Source organism: Canis lupus, chromosome 16 (assembly GCF_048164855.1).
Source record: "Canis lupus baileyi chromosome 16, mCanLup2.hap1, whole genome shotgun sequence".
NCBI lineage: Eukaryota > Metazoa > Chordata > Mammalia > Carnivora > Canidae > Canis > Canis lupus.
In genome coordinates, this window is record NC_132853.1 from 61298960 (window position 1) to 61320731 (window position 21772).

Sequence of the window (21772 nt, forward strand, 5' to 3'; positions counted from 1 at the left end):
CTGTTACCGCCGGACCCACCCGGACGCCTCCTTCCGGACCTGTGACATTTCAACCCAGAACCTGCGTCGCGCAGGACCCGCGCTTGCGGGACGACGGTGCGAGCCGCGTCCCCAGTGTGCAGGGCGGCGGGGCGAAGGGGCTCGGCCTGGGTCTCCTCCCGCGACTCTGCCGGCGCGGGCCTCCCCTGCTCCTCTCCGCCCCCCGCCCCTGCTCCGGTCCTCCCGCCGCAGGCTCGGCTCCGTGCCGCACCCTCCGGGCTGCACCCGCCAGATCAGGCCCCGCCCCCGCCCCATCCCGTGCACCAGGCTCCGCCCCGCAGGCTCCCCTCCCCGGCCCCGCCCCCGCCCCACCCCGCGCAGCAGGCCCCGCCCCCCGCAGGCTCCCCTCCCCCCCGGGCCGCGCCCTCCCCCGGGCCCCGCCCCACCCCGCGCAGCAGGCTCCGCCCCCGTATTCCAGGCCCGCCCGCCGCAGCCTCCTCTCCCCGGGCCCCGCCCCTGGCCCTGCCCCATCCCGCACTGCAGGCTCCGCCCCCCGCGCCCCCGGCCCGCCCGCCGCAGGCTCCGCCCCCCGCGCCCCCGGCCCCGCCCCTCCCGCGCCGCAGGCTCCCCTCCCCGGGCCCCGCCCCTCGGGGCTCCGCGCCGCCTCCGTGCACCTCTTTTGGCGGCCGGCGCGCTCCGTAGCGGCCCGAGGCGCGAGGTCGGAGGTCGCGGGGCGGGGCCGGCGTCGGTGGCGACCGCCAGTGCCTCCGCCGTCGCCCTCGGCCCGCGTCAGCCCGCGTTCGCCTTCCCGGAGCTCGGGCGCGGCCGCGGACGCCGAGCATGGCCCTGGGCGAGGAGCGGGCGGCGGGCGCGCCGGAGGACGGGGCGGAGGACGAGGTGCTGGCGCGCGGCAGCGCCCTCGAGGCGTTCGGCGAGAGCGCGGAGACCCGGGCGCTGCTCGGCCGCCTGCGGGAGGTGCTCGGCGACCGTGCGGCCCGGGAGGGCGCCCTGGAGCGGTTCCGAGGTGCGCGCGGGGGCGGGGGGCCCGCGGGGGGGGCGGGGGGCCCGCGGGGGGGCGGGGGGCCCGCGGGGGGCGAGCCGCGGACAAAGGCGCGGGGCGGGGGCGGGGGCGGGGGCGGGGGCGGGGGCCTGCGGCGCGGAGGGGGCACCGCCCTCCCGGACGCCAATTCTCGCGCTTTCTTTTTAGTGATAATGGACAAATACCAGGAGCAGCCCCATCTGCTGGACCCGCACCTCGGTGAGGACGGAGGCAGGCGCCGCGGGGTCCCAACCTGCCCCAGCTCCAGCCCGAGTCGAGCTCTTCCTCTTCTTCTTTTCTAAGATCTCATTTATTTATTTATGAGATAGAGACAGAGAGAGAGAGAGAGGCAGAAACCCAGGCAGAGGGAGAAGCAGGCTCCGCGCAGGAGCCCGACGTGGGACTCGGTCTCGGGACCTCGGGGTCACGCCCCGGGCTGCAGGCGGCGCTAACCGCTGAGCCACCTGGGATCCCTCTTTAATTTATTTCATCCGTTGTCTTTGCTATCTAAGTGTGCTTGTCTGTGGCTCGGTACGCTTCACAGTCGCCGTAGGGCTGGGTGTTGCGGTCTGGGGAACAGCGGCTGCAGCTGGGTGCTGGGTGCTGGGTGCTGCAGCCGGGTCGGGGCGGTCCCGCTGTGGGCCTCCTAGCCCCGAATGCCTGCTCCGGCCTAGGACTGCGGCGCTGACCGCGTGGCTGTCGTCCGCCCCTTCCTGGCTTCCTCTTGGACCCGCTCTATCCAGAGCACCTCGGTCCCGTAGAGCTTTGTGTGATGACGGGATGTTCTAGATGGGCACCGTCTGGCAAGGTCACCACTAGCCACGTGGGATTGCAGAGCACCAGAAGCTTGGCTAGGCTAGGATGACCGAAGAACTGCATTTCAAATTTTATTGGACTTAAATTAAGAAAGCCTCCAAATGTGGCTAATGGCTGCGGTGCTCACTTTAGAGACGTAAGCCTCTGGCTCTCTGCCCAGCAGGGGCGGTGGCTGCGGGACCCCAGAGCACTCCCGTTGTCTCCCTCTCTGCCCTGCCTGGGGCCCTCCCGGTGCCTGAGCCCGGACTGCTTGCTGGGCTGCTCCAGGTCCCCCGGCTTTCCCTGCTGCTGTCCAGTTTCCAAGGCACAGATGACATCTCTTGGCTGTTGTTTTTTCCTCTCTTCTTCTTTGTGGATTTGTATCACTCTCTTTCCCTTTTTACTGCAGCTGGAGGCGGGTGGTGAGGATTGCTGAGATGAGCATGTGGAATAATCTGCTTTTCTGGTCTCTGTTGTTGTGACGGTCTCTGCTCTGTTTCTGAGTCCCTCGGTCCAGGTCTGGCTGTGCTCTGCTCTTCCCCAGGTTCTACTCTCTCCTCTGGCATCAGCTTTTCCATGTAATTTGGTCTTTCCGTGTTACTGGTTCTGTCTGCGTTTAACACCAAAGGGATGGAGATGAGGGCTCCTCTGCTTCTGTTTTATAAGTTGGAGTGTTTCCTGCCAGGCCTCTCCTGCCTGTGTTCTGTTGGGCAGCTGCATCTGGCCAGTGTGCCGGGCGGATGGCAGGTTTTCCCTGGAGCAGGCGAGTTGGTTGAGTTTTCCATCACACTGAGGCTGTCCCGGATGCCAGAAGGAAGCCTGTCCTTTATGTGGGGTGTTCACTTCTCTGGGGAAGCTTCTCTCCTCTGGGGAAGCTTCTCTTGTCCTAAGTGGCCCGTTGAGAGTTTTGCTCTGGGACGAAGCTGCTTGTGCTGAGGTGAGGGGGGACTTACACGCCACGGGTTTCACCATTTCAAGCGTATACTTCCCTGGTGTTTAGTGTGTCACAGACTTGGGCAGCCCTCACCACTAATTCCTGAACGTTTCATCATCCCCAGAAGAAGCTCCTACCCGTCGGCAGTTCCCCCCACGCCCCCTCCAGTCCCTGGCAACCACTAATCTGCTTTCTGTGTCTGCATGTGTGTGGCAGGAACATTTTCGCTAATAGAGTCAGGCAACACATGGACTTTTGTGACTGGCTGGCTTCTTTAACTGGGTGTAACGTTTAAAGTTCATTGTGTAATGAGATACTTTGCTAGCTTTTCCGCTTCTTTTGGGTTTCCTTTTTTTTTTTTTTTTTAGATTTTATTTATTTATTCATGAGACACAGAGGCAGAGACACAGGTAGAGGGAGACACAGGCTCCACACAGGGAGCCCGATGTGGGACTTGATCCCGGGACCCCAAGATCACGTCCCGGGCTGAAGTGGCACTAAACCACTGAGCCCCCCCAGGCTGCCTTCCTTTCAGCATTTTAAAAGAGATGGTCCTACTGTCTTGGCTTGTGTTGGTTCAGACAAGAGATCTGTCTTTATACTTCTCTTTGTTCCTCCATGTAACTTGGGCTTTTTTCTCTGGCAGTTGGTAGGATTTTCTTTTTATTGGTGATCTTTAGCAGTTTGAAACATGACATGCCATGGTGTAATTTTCTTCCCATTTATCCTGCTCGGAGTTTGTTGAAGCTTTTATTTTTTTTTTTTAATTTTTTAAAAATTTTTATTTATTTATGATAGGCACACAGTGAGAGAGAGAGAGGCAGAGACACAGGCAGAGGGAGAAGCAGGCTCCATGCACCGGGAGCCTGACGTGGGATTCGATCCCGGATCTCCAGGATCGCGCCCTGGGCCAAAGGCAGGCACTAAACCGCTGCGCCACCCAGGGATCCCCTGTTGAAGCTTTTAGATTAATAGGTGTACAGTGGTCATCAACTTTGGAATAATTTTGGCAGTTATTTCTTTGGATATTTCCTCTGCCCTTAGAACTCAGGTTAACTGTGTGTTGATGCACTTGACACTTGCACGTGGTGCTGAGGCTGCTCTGTGTTTTCCCTTCCTTCCCCCTGTAGTGTAGAAGTTTACTTACTGTGCCTCTAAGTTCTCTCATCTTCTGCAGGATCTAATCCTCTCTTCAGATCTTGTTTTTTCCAGCTCTTGAAGTTACTGTGTTAATATATTCATTTCTTGCCTCATGGTGTTCAGATTTTCCATTACATCCTTGAGCATGTCTTAGTATTGATAGTATTTATGATACTTGCTTTAAAGTTTATATTTTCGGGGCACCTGGGTGGTTCAGCGGTTGAGCATCTGTCTGCCTTCAGCCCAGGGCGTGACCCCCAGTTCCCGGGATCAGTCCCATGTCAGGCTCCCCACATGGAGCCTGCTTCTCCTTCTGCCTGTGTCTCTGCCTCTTTCTCTGTGTCTCACGAGTGAATAAATAAAATCTTAAAAAAAAAAAAAAAGTTTATATCTTTGGGGAATTTCTGTTGACTGATTGCCCCCATTAGGAGTCACAGTAACTTTTTAGACAGCCACATGTCTTACAATTTTTGAGTGGATTAAGGGTATTGTATTATGATGATGGTGGTTTTACATTTTTTGTCTTTAGAGAGTGCTCAAATTTGCCAGGCAGTTTAGTTAATTGTAAACCATTTATAGCTTCGTTAGGGCAGTTCTCACTTTTTCTCTAGTTTTTCTCTAATTTAGCCTCACTACTAAGAAAAGACTTCTCTGGAGCGTCTCCTGGTTGCTCTGGGTGCTCAAAGACTTTACTCTGACTTGATGGAATTTGAATGTTGGCCCCATGTCAGCTGGGAACTCTTCACCTTACTGCTTTTTTTTTTCTTTTTTTAAAGATTTTATTTATTCATGAGAGACACAGAGAGAGAGAGAGGGGCAGATACACAGAGACACAGGCAGAGGGACAAATAGGCTCCACGCAGGTGAGCCCGATACAGGACTCGATCCCGGGTCCCCAGGATCACGCCCCGGGCCAAAGACGGTGCTAAACCGCTGAGCTACCCGGGCTGCCCACCTTACTGCTTTTTGATGGTTTTTCTTAACCTGGACTTGTGGGCTCCTCCTATGCTTGTGAACATGCATACCTTCCTCTTCATTGCTCTGTCCTACAGATTTCAGCTGACTTAGCCTCCTTGAACCATAGTCTCTGCTCTGTTTGAGTCCTCCCCTCCATGTACTGAATTCTAAAAATCACCTCCTGGCAGACACCCTGGGCAGCTGTACATCCCTGTTGGTTTGTTACCTTGCACTGTCTGTTGTTCCAGTGTCTGAAAATTCATCACATACTTGTCTAGTTTTCTAATTTTTGGTGGTGGAACAGTTCTATATAATCTATTCCTTTATAACTAGGAGTGGAAATCCTTTTTTTCTGCCTTATTTACATTGGTTAGAATGTGCTTATCACTAAATCTTAGTAGTTGTAGGAAGTATCTTTTATAAGGCATGGTATTAGATATTTGAGATCGTGTAATTTTTAAAAATATTTCTCCTGCATTTTATTTTATTTTATTTTATTTTATTTTATTTTATTTTATTTTATTTTATTATCTTTTTTGGAGAGAGAAAGAGAATGCACATGTGTAAGTAGTGGGGGGGGAGAGGGAGAGGGAGAGTATAGTGTTAGTATATGTGCTGCTGAAGTGAGCACAGAGAGAATCTATTTTTAAAGATTTCACCTATATATTCATGAGAGAGACAAAGAGAAAGGCAGAGACACAGGCAGAGGGAGAAGCAGGCTCCATGTAGGGAGCACGATGCAGGACTCGATCCCGGGACTCCAGGATCACATCCTGGGCCGAAGGCGGTGCTAAACTGCTGAGCCACCCAGGGATACCCGAGAGAGAGAATCTTAAGCAGACTCCCTGCCCAGGGCTGAGGCCGCTTGGGGCTGGATCGCACAACCATGATCTGGGCTGCCATCAGGAGTTGCATGCTTTACCGACTCAGCCACCCAGGAGCCCCTCTCCTGCATTTTAAGAGCAAGAATGAATGGTGTATTCTATGTTCTAGAATCTGTTAAGATGAAAATGTTTTTCTTCTTTTTCTCTGTTGATACTTGGATTGAATAGGTTTACTAATACTTAACCACTCATATTTATAAAGCCTTTTTTTGGCATTTTGTTTTAATGTCATAGTTATGTTTAATTTTCTTTATGTTTAATTTTGTAGTACATGTTTTGTGTATGTTTTTCCCTAGAATGGATGATGAACTTGTTGTTGGATATAGTGCAAGATAAGACCTCTCCAGCTGACCTCATACACCTGGCTTTTAAATTTCTTTACATCATCACCAAGGTAACCTTTACACATAGCACTTTATAGTTGACAGAACACTGCCTTTTTTTTTTTTTTTTTTTTTAAGATTTTTATTTACTGGGACGCCTGGGTGGCTCAGTGGTTGAGCGTCTGCCTTTGGCTCAGGCCGTGACCCTGGGGTCCCGGGATCGAGTTCCACATCGGGCTCCCGGCATGGAGCCTGCTTCTCTCCCTGCCTGTGTCTCTGCCTCTGCCTCTTTCCCTCTATGTCTCTCATGAATAAGTAAATCAAATCTTAAAAAAAAAGGTTTTTATTTATTTATTTGACATAGAACATAATCAGGGGGAGGGGCAGAGGGACAAGTAGACTCCCCTCTGAGGAGGGAGCCTGACACTCCATTCCAGGACCCCGGGATCATGACCTGAGCTGAAGGCAGATGCTTAACCGACTGAGCCACCCAGGCACCCCAAAAGGACACTTTTTTATATACTTGGTCTAGAACTTAACTTCCAAATATTATTTTTCAGGAAAGATGGTTCTCACACATAAGTTGTGGGTTTCAGTCTTTTTTTTTTTTTTTTTTTTTTTACCACATTTTAGGGATCAGATATTAGTGATAGTGATTGGGGGTCCTTTGGCTGAAACCACGTCTGAGATATTTAGCATCTTTCGTTGAAATACATCAAGTAGCACCTAGCTAGAAAGGCAATGGGGGAGGGAGAGGGGGAGAGAGGGATGACTAATTAGGAGTTTCTTACAAGGAAAAAGTGGACAAGTTTGGTGAAAATGGAAGTGCTTATCAAACTTTAATGTGCAGGTGAATTTCCTGGGGATCTTGTTAGCAAGGCAGATTCTGAGTAAGCAGGTCTGGAGTGGAGCGTGGTAATCTGCATTCTTAAGAGACTCCCAGGTGATAGGCCAGTGCTGACCTGCAGACATCACCAATTGCAATTTTTTTTTTTTTTTAAGATTTTATTCATGAGAGACACAGATAGAAAGGCAGAGACAGGCAGTGGGAGAAGCAGGGCCCATGCAGGGAGCCCGATGTGGGACTCAATCCGGGACCCTGGGGTCATGCCCTGAGCCAAAGGCAGACGCCCAACCGCTGAGCCACCCAGGCGTGCCAGCCAATTGCAGTTTTAACCATGGGAGTGACTCAGAACTGTCTCGGGTGGGTGTTTTTTTTTTTTTTTTTTTTTTTTTTTTAAAGATTTTATTTATTTATTCATGATAGTCACAGAGAGAGAGAGAGAGAGAGGCAGAGACACAGGCAGAGGGAGAAGCAGGCCCCATGCAGGGAGCCCGACGCGGGATTCGATCCTGGGTCTCCAGGATCACGCCCTGGGCCAAAGGCAGGTGCCAAACCACTGCGCCACCCAGGGATCCCTGTCTCGGGTGGGTTTTGATGGGCTGCGCGGTATAGTAGTGCCTGCTGTGTGGTGAGGAGAGGTCCTTGGCCAGTGAGAGGGCTTCGTGGTGGGCTGCCGTGGGCTTACTCCTCTGTGGCTCAGGTGGTTTGAGTGCAGGGTCCCTTCTGGTGGTGTAGCACTGCGTTTATGGAAGCCATAGTGAATTTGGGGACCTTTGAGTTTTTGAGGACTTAGTCTCCTGAGTGTCAGAGGACACTTTTGTGTAAACAAGGTCAAAGGAAAACTTTTTAGTTTGTAACATATCTATATGTATATATATATATTTTTTTGAAATTTTAAGTCTTTTTTTTATAAATTTATTTTTTATTGGTGTTCAATTTGCCAACATACAGAATAATACCCAGTGCTCATCCTGTCAAGTGCCCCCCTCAGTGCCCGCCACCCAGTCACCCTGCCCACCTCCCCTTCCACCACCTCTGGTTCGTTTCTCAGAGTTAGGAGTCTTTCATGTTCTGTCTCCCTTTCTGATATTTCCCACTCATTTTTTCTCCTTTCCCCTTTATTCCCTTTCACTATTTTTTATTTTACCCAAATTAATGAGACCATATAATGTTTGTCCTTCTCCGATTGACTTACTTCACTCAGCATAATACCCTCCAGGTCCATCCACATCGAAGCAAATGGTGGGTATTTGTCATTTCTAATGGCTGAGGAATATTCCATTGTATACATAGACCACATCTTCTTTATCCATTCATCTGTTGATGGACACCGAGTCTCCTCCCAAAATGTGTCTATTGTGGACATTGCTGCTAGAAACATCGGGGTGCAGGTGTCCCGGCGTTTCACTGCATCTGTATCTTTGGGGTAAATCCCCAGCAGTGCAATTGCTGGGTCGTAGGGCAGGTCTATTTTTAACTCTTTGAGGAACCTCCACACAGTTTTCCAGAGTGGCTGCACCAGTTCCCATTCCCACCATCAGTGCAAGAGGGTTCCCCTTTCTCCACATCCTCTCCAACATGTGTTGTTTCCTGCCTTGTTAATTTTCCCCATTCTCACTGTTGTGAGGTGGTATCTCATTGTGGTTTTGTATATATTTTTAAAGATTTTACTTATTTATTCTTGAGAGACACAGAGAGAGGCAGAGACACAGGCAGAGGGAGAAGCAGGCTCCCTGCGGGGAGACCAGTGCAGGACTCGATCCTGGGACCCTGGGGTCACGCCCTGGGCCAAAGGCAGATGCTCAACTGCTGAGCCACCCAGGTGTCCCATATATCTCTATTTTTGATGAAGCACATATAATACGTGTTAAGTCAGAACAAACATTTATGAAATGATATAAGAAGTAAAATGGCTTTCCTGTTTATTCTTAACAAGTTATATAGCTGTAATGTGATATAATTCTTTTTGATCACTGTGTGGAATAGGTGGTGATCTTTGATGATAAAGAAAAATATAATTTTGCTGCTTTCTGTGTTTTCTAATTATGTAATAATTTTTTTTTAACCTGGTAGGTTCGAGGATATAAAACATTTCTTCGTTTATTTCCTCATGAAGTAGCCAACGTACAGCCTGTTTTAGATATGTTTACAAATCAGAATCCCAGAGACCATGAGGTGAGTGTCTTTTTTCTCCTTTTCATTCCCAGCCGCGTCTGTCCTTCCTTCTTCCCTTGTTTGCTCCACTCCTGACTGGCGGGTTCATCTTCCTGTTTCCTTCAATTTTAACTTCTGCTGCTTTGTATCACTCTCTCTTTTCTTTTATTCTTTTGCCTTTTTGTTTTTGTTACTTTAAATTAATTCCTTTTAAAATATACTCTTTGGGTTCCCTGGGTGGCGCAGCGGTTTGGCGCCTGCCCTTGGCCCAGGGTGCGATCCTGGAGACCCGGGATCGAATCCCACATCGGGCTCCCAGTGCATGGAGCCTGCTTCTCCCTCTGCCTATGTCTCTGCCTCTCTCTCTCTCTGTGACTATCATAAATAAAAATTAAAAAAAAAAATATACTCTTTATGAAGAACAATATGCCTATATACAGTGTAGTGGTGATAACTATATCAACCTTTTTTTTTTTTTTTTTTTTTAACCTTTCACATTTTTAAAAACTGAAATAAAACTACTTGGTTTCCAGGACTACCCCCGGTTTGATGATTCCCTGGGACCACTGTAGGATTCTGCGTGGAGTTCTTTTTTTTTTTTTTTTAAATATTTTACTTACTCATTCATGAGAGACACACGGAGAGAGAGAGAGAGAGAGAGGCAGAGACACAGGCAGAGGGAGAATTAGGCTCCATGCAAGGAGCTCGACGTGGGACTCAATCCCAGGTCTCTGGGATCACACCCTGGGCTGAAGATGGCACTAAACCGCTGAGCCACCCAGGGCTGCCCCTGCGTGGAGTTGTTCTTAATGGTTGTGACTGATTAGTAGCAAAATCAGCACAGGGAAAGGTATATGGGGGGAAGTTTGGCGAAACCCAGAAGGAAGCTTCTAGGGTTTTCTCCCAGTTAGGTCACTTGTAAGTTCTCCTGGCACCGAGTTGTGATGGCACCTATGAAGTGTCTTCCACCAGGGAAGGTCATAGAGGCTGGTGTGCAGGATTTTTCTTGGGGCCTGGTCACGTGGGTACTCTGCCGAGCATGGACTGAAACGCCAGACTCCCAGAAGGACGGCAGGTTTTGACATAAGCCACGGGGTTTTACAAGTGGCCCAGGCACAGGGCATCCTCCTCCTCAGGGAATGGTGGGAAGCCTCCTGAGATCCAGGTTTCCAGAGGCCCACTGGTGGCCAGCCTTGTTAGCGCGCTTTTCCAGGTTGCTTTGGGAGCATTCTTTCGCACAGCGTGCGTTCTGAGGAGCACACATTTCACAGTTGCACACCAGTGAGTTGTCTGTGAACGCGCCCGATCTCTGTTGAAGGCGCGGGTGAGCATTTCCCCAGCTCTCCCCTGCTTCTTGTGCCTGGATGCGTGATCCCAGGGCCGAAATGGAGTCTTGTTTTGCTGACCTCTTAAAATAAGGGCACTCCTCTTTGGAAGTTGAGGATAGTTTTTATTCTGAAGTCTTTTGTTCTCCATCTTTTGTTTTTCACTCTCTTAATCTGCTGATTGTGCGCTGAAGGGTGCCAGCCAGGAGGAGCCATTAGACTGACATGTTGTGCTTTTGCTTTGTTCATTTTGCTGTTTGTTTCGTCTGCGGAGGTAACGGGCTGTCTGTCTGACGGCGGGTGTGTGCGGGGGGTACAGGGGAGACCGGGGGCAGCTCGTGAGGGTCTGTGCTCCAGGTTCTGAGTGGACCGCACCTGACGGGCCTGTGGTGGCATCGAGGGGCGGGGAGAGCGGGAGGACTGTGAGCGGGGCCTACGGGCTACCTCTGTCCTTCGTACAGCAGCCGTTTTACTTTGATTTAACTTCCTAGACTTGGGAGACGCGCTACATGCTGTTACTGTGGCTCTCTGTGACCTGCTTGATCCCTTTTGATTTTTCACGCCTCGACGGGAACCTCCTTACGCAACCTGGACAGACGCGAATGTCCATAATGGATCGCATTCTCCAAATAGCAGAGGTAACTGTGATCATGCACGTCATTAGCTGCTAGTTAGTGTTCTTTTTCATTTTCATGCTATCTTGATATTAGAGTTTAATTAGCCACACTTTGAACACTTATGTTTCTTTGACTGCTGTTACTGTTTTTTCAGTGAGGTAAAATTCCATTTCCTAACCTATTTTGAAAGTGTGATAATTCATATAGGAGAGAGGATGAATTACTTAGCAAATCTCAATTCTTTGTAGGTAGTGCAAATTGTCTGCTAATCGTAGTAATGACATATGAGAGATCTCGGGGCAGTTGTAAGAGAAAATAAAGGTCCATTTTATTTTTATTTTTTAAAAAAGATTATTTATTTATTCATGAGAGACACAGAGAGAGAGAGAGGCAGAGATACAGGCAGAGGGAGAAGCAGGCTCCATGCAGGGAGCCTGATGTGGGACTCGAACCCAGGACTCCAGGATCACGCCCTGGGCCAAAGGCAGGTGCCAAACCGCTGAGCCACCAGGGATCCCCTAAAGGTCCATTTTAAATTTGGTTTTTAATTTTATTATTTTTTTGGTTTTTAATTTTTAATGTTGTATAAATAATACATGATCTGTGTAGAAAAATGAGAAAATAAAGCAAAGCAAGAAAGATGCTAAATCAAAGTCCCTGGGGCAGCCTGGGTGGCTCAGCGGTTTAGTGCCTCCTTCAGCCCAGGGCCTGATCCTGGAGACCTGGGATTGAGTCCCACGTTGGGCTCCCTGCATGGAGCCTGCTTCTCCCTCTGCCTGTGTCTCTACCTCTCTCTCTGTGTCTCTCATAAATAAAATCTTAAAAAAAAAAAAAAAGGTCCCTCAAATTCTAGTGCCGAGGAATAATAACCCTTGTATATTTTTTCATACTTTTTGTGAGGTAGTAATTTGTCTATGTGCATAGTATTTGCATCACCCCAAACTTCAGTGGTTTAACACAACACACACTTATTATCTCATAGTTTCTGTGGGTCAGGAATTTGGGCAGTCTGCATCCAGGTCTCCCCAGCTGAAGTCAAAACTCGTCCAGAGTAAGGCTTGCTTTCCTGTTGTCGGGGTGATTGCCATAAGCCAGATCCTTGAGTGTGTTGGACCAAGGGTTCTTTGCTGACTGTTCCTTGCCATGTGGCCCCCTTAACATGGCAGCATATTCCCTCGAAGCTGGCAGAGGGCAGGGTCTGCTGGCAAGACAGAAGTCACCATGATGTGTTATCAAGTCACAGAAGTGGCGTCCTACCCCTTGCCACATTCTTGGTTAGAAGCATGTCACTGTGTCCAGCCCACGCAGGATGGGTTCCACAAGGTGTGAACACTAGCGGTCGGGTGTCTGTTGAGTGTCTGCTATGTGCTAGACACTGTTCTAATCATCTTTTGTGTGATGACTCACATAATTCTACTGATTGGAGTTTGCTTTTTTTTTAAAACAATACTTTTTAAAAGATTTTATTTACTTATTTGAGACAGCGAGAGAGAGCATGAGGGGAGAGGAGGGGTCGGGGAGAACCCAACTCCCCGCCAAGCAGGGACCCTGATGTGGGCTCTGTCTCAGGACCCTGAGATCATGACCTGGGCCAACGGCAGTTGCTCAGCCACTGAGCCCCCAGGTGTCCCAATGGCTAACTCTTTTTATCTTCATTTTACTGAGGGGGCGATAGTAAAAAAAAAAAAAAAAAAAAAAAAAGTAACTTAGCTGGTTCACTTTATGGTCAGTGGTAGATCAGATTTGAAGCCAGGAAGTTTGCTTCTTGATCCTGAGCTGCTCACTCTGTGCACACGCCCTTGGTGTCCTGCTGCTCTGCGAGCTGCTTTTTCCCTGGTGTTTTGTCAGTGAGTAGATGTCTTCTCATAATCTTGAAGGGAAACGGTGCTCCACTGAACCCTAATTTTAAAGATATTTTCTTGGGGCGACTGGAAGGCACAGTCGGTTGAGTGTCAGACTATTGGTTTTGGCTCAGGCCATGATCTCAGGGTCATTAGATGGAGCCCTGCGTCAGGTGCTGTGCTCAGTGTGGGGTCCACTGCAGATTCTCCCTCTCCGCTGCCACCCGACGCGTGGATGTGCATGCTCTTGCTCAGATCAGTCCATCGATAAGTCTTTATTTTCTTTTATTTTTTTCTTAGGTTTTATTTATTTTTTCATGAGACACACACACACACACACACACACACACACAGGCAGAGACACAGGCAGAGGGAGAAGCAGGCTCCCTGCAGGGAACCTGACATGGGACTCGATCCCGGGTCCCCAGGATTAGGCTCTGGGCTGAAGGCGGCGCTAAACCGCTGAGCCACCCCGGCTGCCCCATTGATAAATCTTTAAACAAAATTCTCTTGTAGATGGACATTTAGTTTGTTTCTAATTCTGTGAGAAGTAGTATGGTGATGAAGCACCTTTACATACACCCTTTGTGTATTTGTCGTGTAAATGGGACGGTCAGGTGAGTGGCTGTATGTTCCTAAGGGTTTGGCACTGGGTATGTGATTGTCCCTCAGAAAAAAGATATTTTGTGGATCATTTGGAAAAAAGTGGAGGTGAGAATTGGAGACTTAAGGCAGGCTTCTGAATAAAAAAATAGTTATTTTGTTTTGACCCTGGGTGGTCCTCTGTTTGAGTGGGGCCTCCCAACTGCATACTTACATATTGGCAGGTCCCATGTGTGCTTCGTGGATGCTATGATTTTTTTTTAAAAAATTTATTTGAGAGACACACACACACACACACAGAATATGAGCAGGAGGAGGAGCAGAGGGAGAGGGAAGAGAACCTCAAGCGGTCTCCCTGCTGAGTCGGGCACTCGACTGCCCGAGCCACCCAGGTGCCCCTGTGATTCCCTGTGATAGCCGCGTGACACGTGTTTCAAGGGGTCTGGCCACATGCCGTGTGCAGCTGGGCACCTGCCCTGTGGTGAGCACAGCACTCGGCAGCTGCTGGCGACTGTGGTTCCAGTTTAGGGGTGGTTTGTGCAGCTTTGGAATGTGGCCTCTGCCTAGAAGCTTCATTCTGGGTTCTCTGGGGGCTGCCGCGTGTGGGACTGGCTGGTGAGCAGGTCCCCGAGATTTACATGATGTGTGTAATGGGGTCTGTCCTTTATCCTTGTAGGCCTACCTGGTTGTCAGTGACAAGGCCCGAGATGCAGCCGCTGTCCTTGTGTCCAAGTGAGTACCTCTCGGCCGCTGCCAGCTGTGTTGCTTGATATGTGACTAGTGTGCTCTGAGAGGGTTTGTCTTCCGTCCTCTTCCGTGTTCCTGTTTCTGTGTTACCTTGGAGGAGGACACTGGCTGACGGGCCTGTGGCCTGGGGAAGTCTTTGCTACTGCCCGTTGCTCGTCTCTCTCTTTGAGGAAGCTGCAGAGACCTCCGAACCCGACAGTGTGGTCTGGGGCTTTGGAGGTCAGCCGACAGTCCCATCAACAGTGCACATTCAGAACGGGTGTAGCGGTTATACGTGGGCAGGACCTCAGCTTTGGGGTGGTGGCGCTTAGATGAGTCTCTAAAGGTCACTTAGAAAGCAGTTAACGCTGTGGTTTATGGAGATCATGAGCTTGATTGGATCACTGTGGCTTGGGATAGAAACCTGCACATATTCTCTGTTGACTAAAAAACAGACTGCCTCAAACAGGTGAACATGGCTTTGTCTGATGAACTGGGTAAGCTGACCCAGTGTCCTCAGCGTCTCTGCAGAACATCAAAGCTGTATACATGTGAGAGCTGTGTAGAATTGTTCCAGAAAATGTGAGAATGGAAGGAAGCTGTTTTTTTTTTTTTTTTTTTTTTTAATATTTGAGAAACAGAGAGAGAGAGAACACACAAGCAGGGCAAGGGGGCAGAGGGAGAAGCAGACTCCTCACTGAGCAGGGAGCCCAGGCTCCATCCCAGGACCCTGGGATCATGACCTGAGCTGAAGGTGGACGCTTCACTCATTGAGCCACCAGGCATCCCAGAAAGCAGTTTTCCCAAATTAATCTTTGGTACGATGGGTGACTTAAAATAAGTGTATAGAGTAAATAAATTAGAAAATTTGGCTTTTCCCCACTCTATATTTGTGAAAGTTGAAATGGACTGTGAAAACTTTTGGATATTTTGATTGGGAAAGTGGGTAACATCTCATTCAGGGTTCCCTTGTACCTAGGTGTAGCTGTGACCTTACACAAAGTGGTAAGAGAAACCCTTGGGGGCAGCTCGGGTGGCTCCGCGGTTTAGTGCCCGCCTTTGGCCCAAGGCGTGATCCTGGGATCCCGGGATGGAGTCCCCCCTTGGGCTCCCTGCATGGAGCCTGCTTCTCCCTCTGCCTGTGTCTCTGCCTCTCTCTCTGTCTCTCTCATAAATAAATAAGTAAATTAAAAAAAATTTTTTTTAATAAAATCTTAAAAAAAAAAAAAGAGAGAAACCCTTTTTAAATAAATAAGTAAATTAAAAAAAATTTTTTTTAATAAAATCTTAAAAAAAAAAAAAGAGAGAAACCCTTTGTAGAGAAACCTGGCTGAGGTGTTTGTGCAAGCACTTCCTGCGCCACAGGGCAGAGCTTGTGTAGAACTGATTTTGGGATGGGGGGGGAACACGTGAGCCCCACATGCATTGCTTCACCTGAGGGGAGGGAGGTACTCACTGGATAGAGGTTTCTTGTGATTAAAAAAATGAGTTTCTTTTTAATTGTAAGGGTAATCACTTGTTTTGGAAAATAAAATATAAAGTACAAACTCCACGTGTACCGTCATCTCCCAGAGACGTAACTGTCTGTCTTTTGTCCTTCTGTCCGTGGGCATGTTGGGGAACATTATTGTTGTACCAGGTGCCAACAGATGGGCCTGGAGCTTCATTCAGTCTTTTTCCAAAACACGATCATGGTGTGAATCTGTTATTGTTTCTCCAGTCCCCTATGGGACGTGCGACTGCTGCTCTGCAGCTTGTTAGCAAAGTCAATGTCATTGTGAACGTTTTACGTAAAATTTTGGACCATTCTGATTGATTCTTAGGGGTGAATTCCTGGAAGGGGAACGGACATTTTAGTTTTTTTTTTTTTTTTTTAAGATTTATTTATTTATTTATTTATTTATTTATTTATTTATTTATTTATTTATTTATTTATTTATGAGAGACAGAGAGACAGAGAGAGAGGCAGAGATCTAGGCAGAGGGAGAAGCAGGCTCCATGCAGGGAGCCCAACGCAGGACTCGATCTGGGGACTCCAGGATCACGCCCTGGGCTGAAGGCGGCGCTAAACCGCTGAGCCACCCAGGGATTCCCATTTTAGGGGTTTTAAGTGCAATTAACTGGCAAGGTTATCTCTTCCCCATACTTTTATTAGTACTATGTGTGATTCTAACACATTTGCCAAATTTGTTAAATGGAAAAAACGATGTTTTTATTATTTATTATTACCAGCAGTCCTGAGGGTTTGGTACAGCGATGCTAAGTTTGACTCTGTGGACCATGGCATCTGGGGCCTGGGGAGCTGAGGCCCTGCCCTGTGGTCCTGCCCTGATGTCCTCCAGGAAAGGTGACCTGGGGACACATGCAACCACTCGGCAGGACTCTCCGGCACCACCTAGTGGTCGGGACGAGTACACAGTTCGCGTGGTTGAGGCTGGTTTTAAATGCATTAAAAATGCTCCTGCCGGTTTGCCAGGTGCTGGGCAGGCAGCTTCTCCGAGAGTTCCAGAATGGGCTGCGTGTAACTGCCCTGGCTGAGCATCGTCTGATACACTGGGCCGTGGCTGTTCTGAGGGAAGAGAGGGCCCTGAGGTGGAGGGCTTGTGGTTGGATGAGAGCTTCCCGCAAGGATGCTGAGGCAGGTGCCAGAACCACACTGGGCACCGCTCTGGAGCGGGCCATGATGTACGTGGTGCCAACACGGGGGAGAAGCAGACCAGCGTGTCGTAAAACGGGTTTGCACAGCATTAAGTGGAGGGTCCCACCAAGCGTGTTCTGTGGGGGGCAGGTGAAGGGAGTGAGGTCCTCTCTCCTGATGCTCTCCGGTCCCATGTGTCCCTGGGCCCTCTGGGAGGCTGCACGTCTCCCCCGTCTGTCTCTTCATGTTCTTTGCCTGTTTCCCGTGTTTCTGTCTCGAGAGTGGAAGCTTCCCAAGGAGAGCATGGGCTCAACCTGAGCCCCCGAGTCAGATAGCTGAGGCCAGTTTGGTGTGGCGGATGGAGGGTGGCTGCTGGCCTAGACCAGGAGTGTGAGAGAGCGCGCAGGATCTAGCACGTGCTATCTGAATATCCAGAGAGTGCTGAGCTGAGCGGGTGTGGGCTCTGCAAGGGGCTGTGCAGCCTTGGGTGGAGGGAATGGGGAAGGGAGACCCAGGGCAGGTGCAGGGAGAGGGGCCTGGGGCCTGGGGCCAGGCTTTGCTGTACGAGGCGGTCCAGTGTCCTGAGGCGAAGGAAAGGGAAGGGCTGAGTCGTAGGTGTTGGTGGGGTTTGGGGTTCCTGGTAGTGTTGGGGCCAGGTAAACGTGGTCCTGCGGCGTAGGGGGCCTCAGGAGGAATGGGAGCCCAGTAGGGAGGAGACGGGGGTGGGGGACCGGCACATGACCTCAGAGAGGGCCGTGGTCTGGGTGGTGTCTGGTATTTTACATCAGAGAGCGCCCTGGAGAGTGTGTCCTGACAGGAGGATGTAATCCACCGTGTGGAGAACAGATGTCCTGGTGTGAAGACTCCTCTCGGTGGGAGGACACGGTGGGCCGCAGAGGGGGAGCTCTCCTCATTTGGGGCCGTGGTTGAGCGCTCACCCTGCCTGTTTGCATCCTTCTGGCAGGTTTGTCACACGGCCTGATGTCAAGCAGAAGAAGATGGCTGGCTTCCTGGACTGGAGCCTGCACACCTTGGCCCGCTCCTCCTTCCAGACCATCGAGGGGGTCATTGCCATGGATGGCACGCTGCAGGCCCTGGTAAACACTGCCCGGGCGGGGGGGGGGGGGGCAAGTTGTGCTCACCTTGGAGTCCATTCTGAAATAGGCCGAGCATAGGGAGACCATTAACCCCAGCAGCGCAGTCCGTCACCTGGCGCGTCGCCACCAGGGGGCGGCAGTGTCCATAGAGCTGGGCCGGGCGGGCGGGGCACACCCTCCGCCGGGTTCCTGCTGTGTAATCCTGTTAGAGTGTAATTTTTGGAACCAGCTCTGATGAAGTAAGGCAGGTGATTTGAAATTTGCTTTTGTTCAGCTGCTCGGGTTAGGATGTTAGTAAAAGTGTGTTAAATACACAACAACACCCGCCCAGAGCGCACTGCTTGGTGCCCACTTCCTGCTCCTTCTGTCTGTTGTGTCGTCTTTTTAGTGCTGATGAGGAGTACGTTCCCAGAAGAGGGGCAGCTGCCCAGGCCCTCGTGGTCTGGGGTGTCGTGAGCACGGTGCCTCCTCTTTGCTCTTTAAGTGCAGCAGGTGAAACTTGGTTCTTGGCCTTGTTTCTGAAGCTGTAGAGGCCCATGGCCTACTTTCTGGAGGGCAAGGCATTTTGGACTGCCTTTAAATGGAGGCGTTTGGACCCATGACTCAGCGTGACATTTTCTTGGGTGTTGTCCTGTGTGTCGGCTGTTGCCGGGTGGGACGAGGTGTAGGAAGCTGTGAGGGCCAGTGGAAAGTTATCACCCGGGGCAGTGGGCCCAGCTGTGGGAGGGGAGGTGAGCGCCGGGTCGGCCACGGGGCCTGGGGAAAGCCTGTCCCTGTCCCGGGTGCTTAGGGCACAGACTGCCTGGCCTCTCTCAGGAATGTTCTCGGCTTCTGTTTCTTTCCACCCCTGCCGCTGTTGTCTTTGGGAAGGCCAGCCTTTCAGTTGATGGGAGTATTTTAGGACATTTTATAAAGAAACCTGGAAAAGTAGAACATATGCTGAATTCTTGTGGTCTGTTGAGGTGCTGCTTTTTTCACGCTTTGTTCCATTCTATGTATGAACGTGATAGGTTGTGCACTAGGTTTTCAAAAATATTGAGAGATGTGCGCCAGGGTGCCTCAGTCAGTTGGGCGTCCAACTCTTGATTTTGGCTCAGATTGTGATCTCCTGGGTCGTGGAGTTGAACCCGTGTTGGGAACCCGCGCTCACGGGGAGTCTGCATCTCTCCTCCTCGCTCTCCCTTTGCTTTTCTCCTCTCTTGGACATGCATGTGTGCGTGCATGTACATGCTCATGCGTGCTCTCTCTCAAATCTTAAAAAAAAAGAAACCAAGATAATTCACATACCATAAGTAATCCACTTTTTTAAAGTGTATAATTCAGTGATGATTTTGTTTATGGACAAGGTTGCACACCCATCACCACTATCTAATTCCAGAATATTCTCATCACCGCTAAAGGAAACCGCACACCCATTAACAGTCACTCCCCATTCCCCTCTGCAAACCTTAATCTAGTTTTCCATCTCTGTGGATTTGCTCATTTTGAACATTTTGCATAAATGGAATTGTACAACAATTGACCTTCGTCACTTAGCATCATGTTTCCGGAGTTCAGCCACATGTTGTAGCTTAGGTCAGTAATTCATTCCTTTTCACGCCCACTGGTAGTCCACTGTCTGGGTGTTCCTAGCTGTTGGGAGTGGGGCTAACTTAAACTTCTGCGTGCAGCTTTTTGTTGGAGCGTATATTCTAGTTCCCTTTGGGTATGAAACAATAGCTTTTTAACAGTTTAAGTATTTTCTGTTTTTGAGGTCTTAATTTTTCTCATGGCCGCACACCTGTTACATCGATGAGACATGGCGTATCAGCTTGTGTAGACGCGTGGCCTGTGCCCTCAGGTGGCTTTCCTTCTAGCTGTGTGTGGAGGTGGTGCTTACAGAGGGTTTTATTGGGATTGTCAGTGTAATTGCTGTAATGGGAGTCAGTGCGGGGCGAGGCTGGCCTGAGAGGGCGCTGAACGTGGATGTGGATGGGGGGTGGGGGGGACATGTGAGACACAGGCTCTCGTTGCCTGAATCCTGGGGGAGTGCCTTTATGTTTTAGCTAATTCTGGTAAAGGATGGGCGAACAGCAGAGCTGTTTTATGTGAAGGTTTGGGTGTAAGTGGATTATTCATTTTTTGCTGTGAGTCACATTGAGAAGTCTTAGGTCATGGAGAAACAATTGGAAGGTCTGACAAAATGTAGCTGGGGCCTGTCAGTCGGCTGTGGCCTGCAGGGCGGAATGCTAGACCCACCTGAGTGTGGGCGCAGGAGTAGGCACAGGCGACCTAACTTCCTCTTGCGGGTATGGTCCTATTTTAGACCTTTGCTCAGTCGGGAATTTGCATTTGGGACGGGCTCCCAGGGTCTCCTGTAGCCCTTGCCCAAAAGCCACCCCTCCAGGAGCCACAGCTGCGTTTGTGTGCACAGGGGCAGCTGGGCCAGCAGGGCGCCTAGCCTGTAGGGCCGGAGCCTGTGTGACCGCCCCAGGGACCTGCAGGCAGGTGAGGCCTGTGTGGCTCCTGCCTGGGCTGGCGGCAAGGAGGCAGCTTTCCCAGAAGACACGGTGGTTGGCCTGTGCGCTCAAGCCACCTGCGAGAGCTCCCGATGGCTCACTTGTCCCCGGGTCAGGTCCTTGGGGCGCTGGTGCTCTTACTGAAGGCTTGAGAAGGACATGGGGACCCCTATTTGTCTGGTTCTGCAATTGCTCCGCCCTGGGTCCTTTTATTTTTTAAAAAAAATTTTGATGATTGTGTTGTTTGTCTCTAGATTGTTCCCAGGTTTTCTGTTTCTTGTTCCTAGGTGGGAGACGCATGCCTTTGGTGGTAAAACCCAGGGCTGGTGTGGGAAAGGCAGGCCCCGTGTGTTGTCCCGCCAGCTGTGGGCCTGGGTCAGCATTCTCCTCAGTGGGGGAGAGCCAGCCAGGAGTGGGGTAGTGCCCGGGACGTCTGCAGGCTCCACACTTAGGAGAAGGTCTCTTGTTCTCCTTCCTGAGGAATAGGGAGATTTTCCCAAGAGCTCCCACCCCATCCGCCCAGCAGGGCAGTGAAGCAGTGTTGGCAGCTGCTCCTCACTGCCCGGAGAGGCGTGCCCTCAGCAAGGTGGGCGACGGCCTGACAGGGCAGCCCAGACCCCAGGGAGGAGAGTGAATGGGATTGCTGGGAAGCGGCCGCCCGCAGGGTCCAGCCTCCCGGAGCCTTCTGCAGCCCCTAGGTCTTTCTGGAATCACACGTCTTGTTTCCTTTTCTCTTTTTCCTTTACAAAGGGGTGGTTTGGTGTAATTACTGCTGATGCCGCCTGGGCAGGAGGAAGTGGTGTGGGTGCTGGGCTCTCCCGAGCAGGGAGCAGGTTTCGCCATGAGCTCGTCAGACCTGCACAGCAGAGGCTGGGCGTCCGCTTTGCATGATGAAACTTGCAGGTGTATTGTGCTTTCGGATTTCATCTGTCTCCTTTGATGCACTTGGCTTCATTTCTATCCACCTGTTCATTAGTGTGTTAGGCAAAACAGGTGAACTCGTAACGAGCACCATCGAAACTAGGGTTTGACTTTATTTTCCTGGAAGCATGTTTCTCTTGCAGCGATGAATTTTAACTCTTGTAGGGGGATGGGGGGGACTGGAGTCTGGCAGTTTCCTATCACTTGAAGGTCCTCGGGTTTAGTCGTACTTTAAGCAATTGGATTATTGCAAATTGATAAAGTTCAGAGAAGGAAAACCAAGTATGAAAAGTTGAAAATACGCTATGTGTGCTTCCTTATTGATAGCTGGGCCGTCCTGGCTTCCACTGCCGAGATCGAAGGACGGAGGACTGACTGGTGCTGTGGGGTTTCCCTCCGTGCCTGCCCTGTATGGCTGCGAGGCGGGGGGAACACCAGGCAGGTGTGCTGAGTGGCA

At 50.5% G+C, this 21772-nt stretch overlaps 1 protein-coding gene across 2 annotated transcripts in view; it reads left to right on the forward strand.

The window, feature by feature from the left end:
• Positions 1 to 766: 766 nt before the first annotated feature.
• The window catches only part of TBCD (tubulin folding cofactor D), a 140136-nt gene continuing 119130 nt past the window's right edge, over positions 767 to 21772 (forward strand). The window contains exons 1-7 of one of the 2 annotated variants that reach the window (XM_072782114.1): positions 767 to 1003; positions 1187 to 1237; positions 6025 to 6122; positions 8969 to 9070; positions 10866 to 11012; positions 14112 to 14167; positions 17764 to 17896. In XM_072782114.1, coding sequence (XP_072638215.1) covers positions 820 to 1003; positions 1187 to 1237; positions 6025 to 6122; positions 8969 to 9070; positions 10866 to 11012; positions 14112 to 14167; positions 17764 to 17896 — 771 coding nt within the window. In that variant the 5' untranslated portion in view covers positions 767 to 819. The remainder of the gene's footprint in view (positions 1004 to 1186; positions 1238 to 6024; positions 6123 to 8968; positions 9071 to 10865; positions 11013 to 14111; positions 14168 to 17763; positions 17897 to 21772) is intronic. The other variant, XM_072782115.1, reaches the window with a different exon arrangement.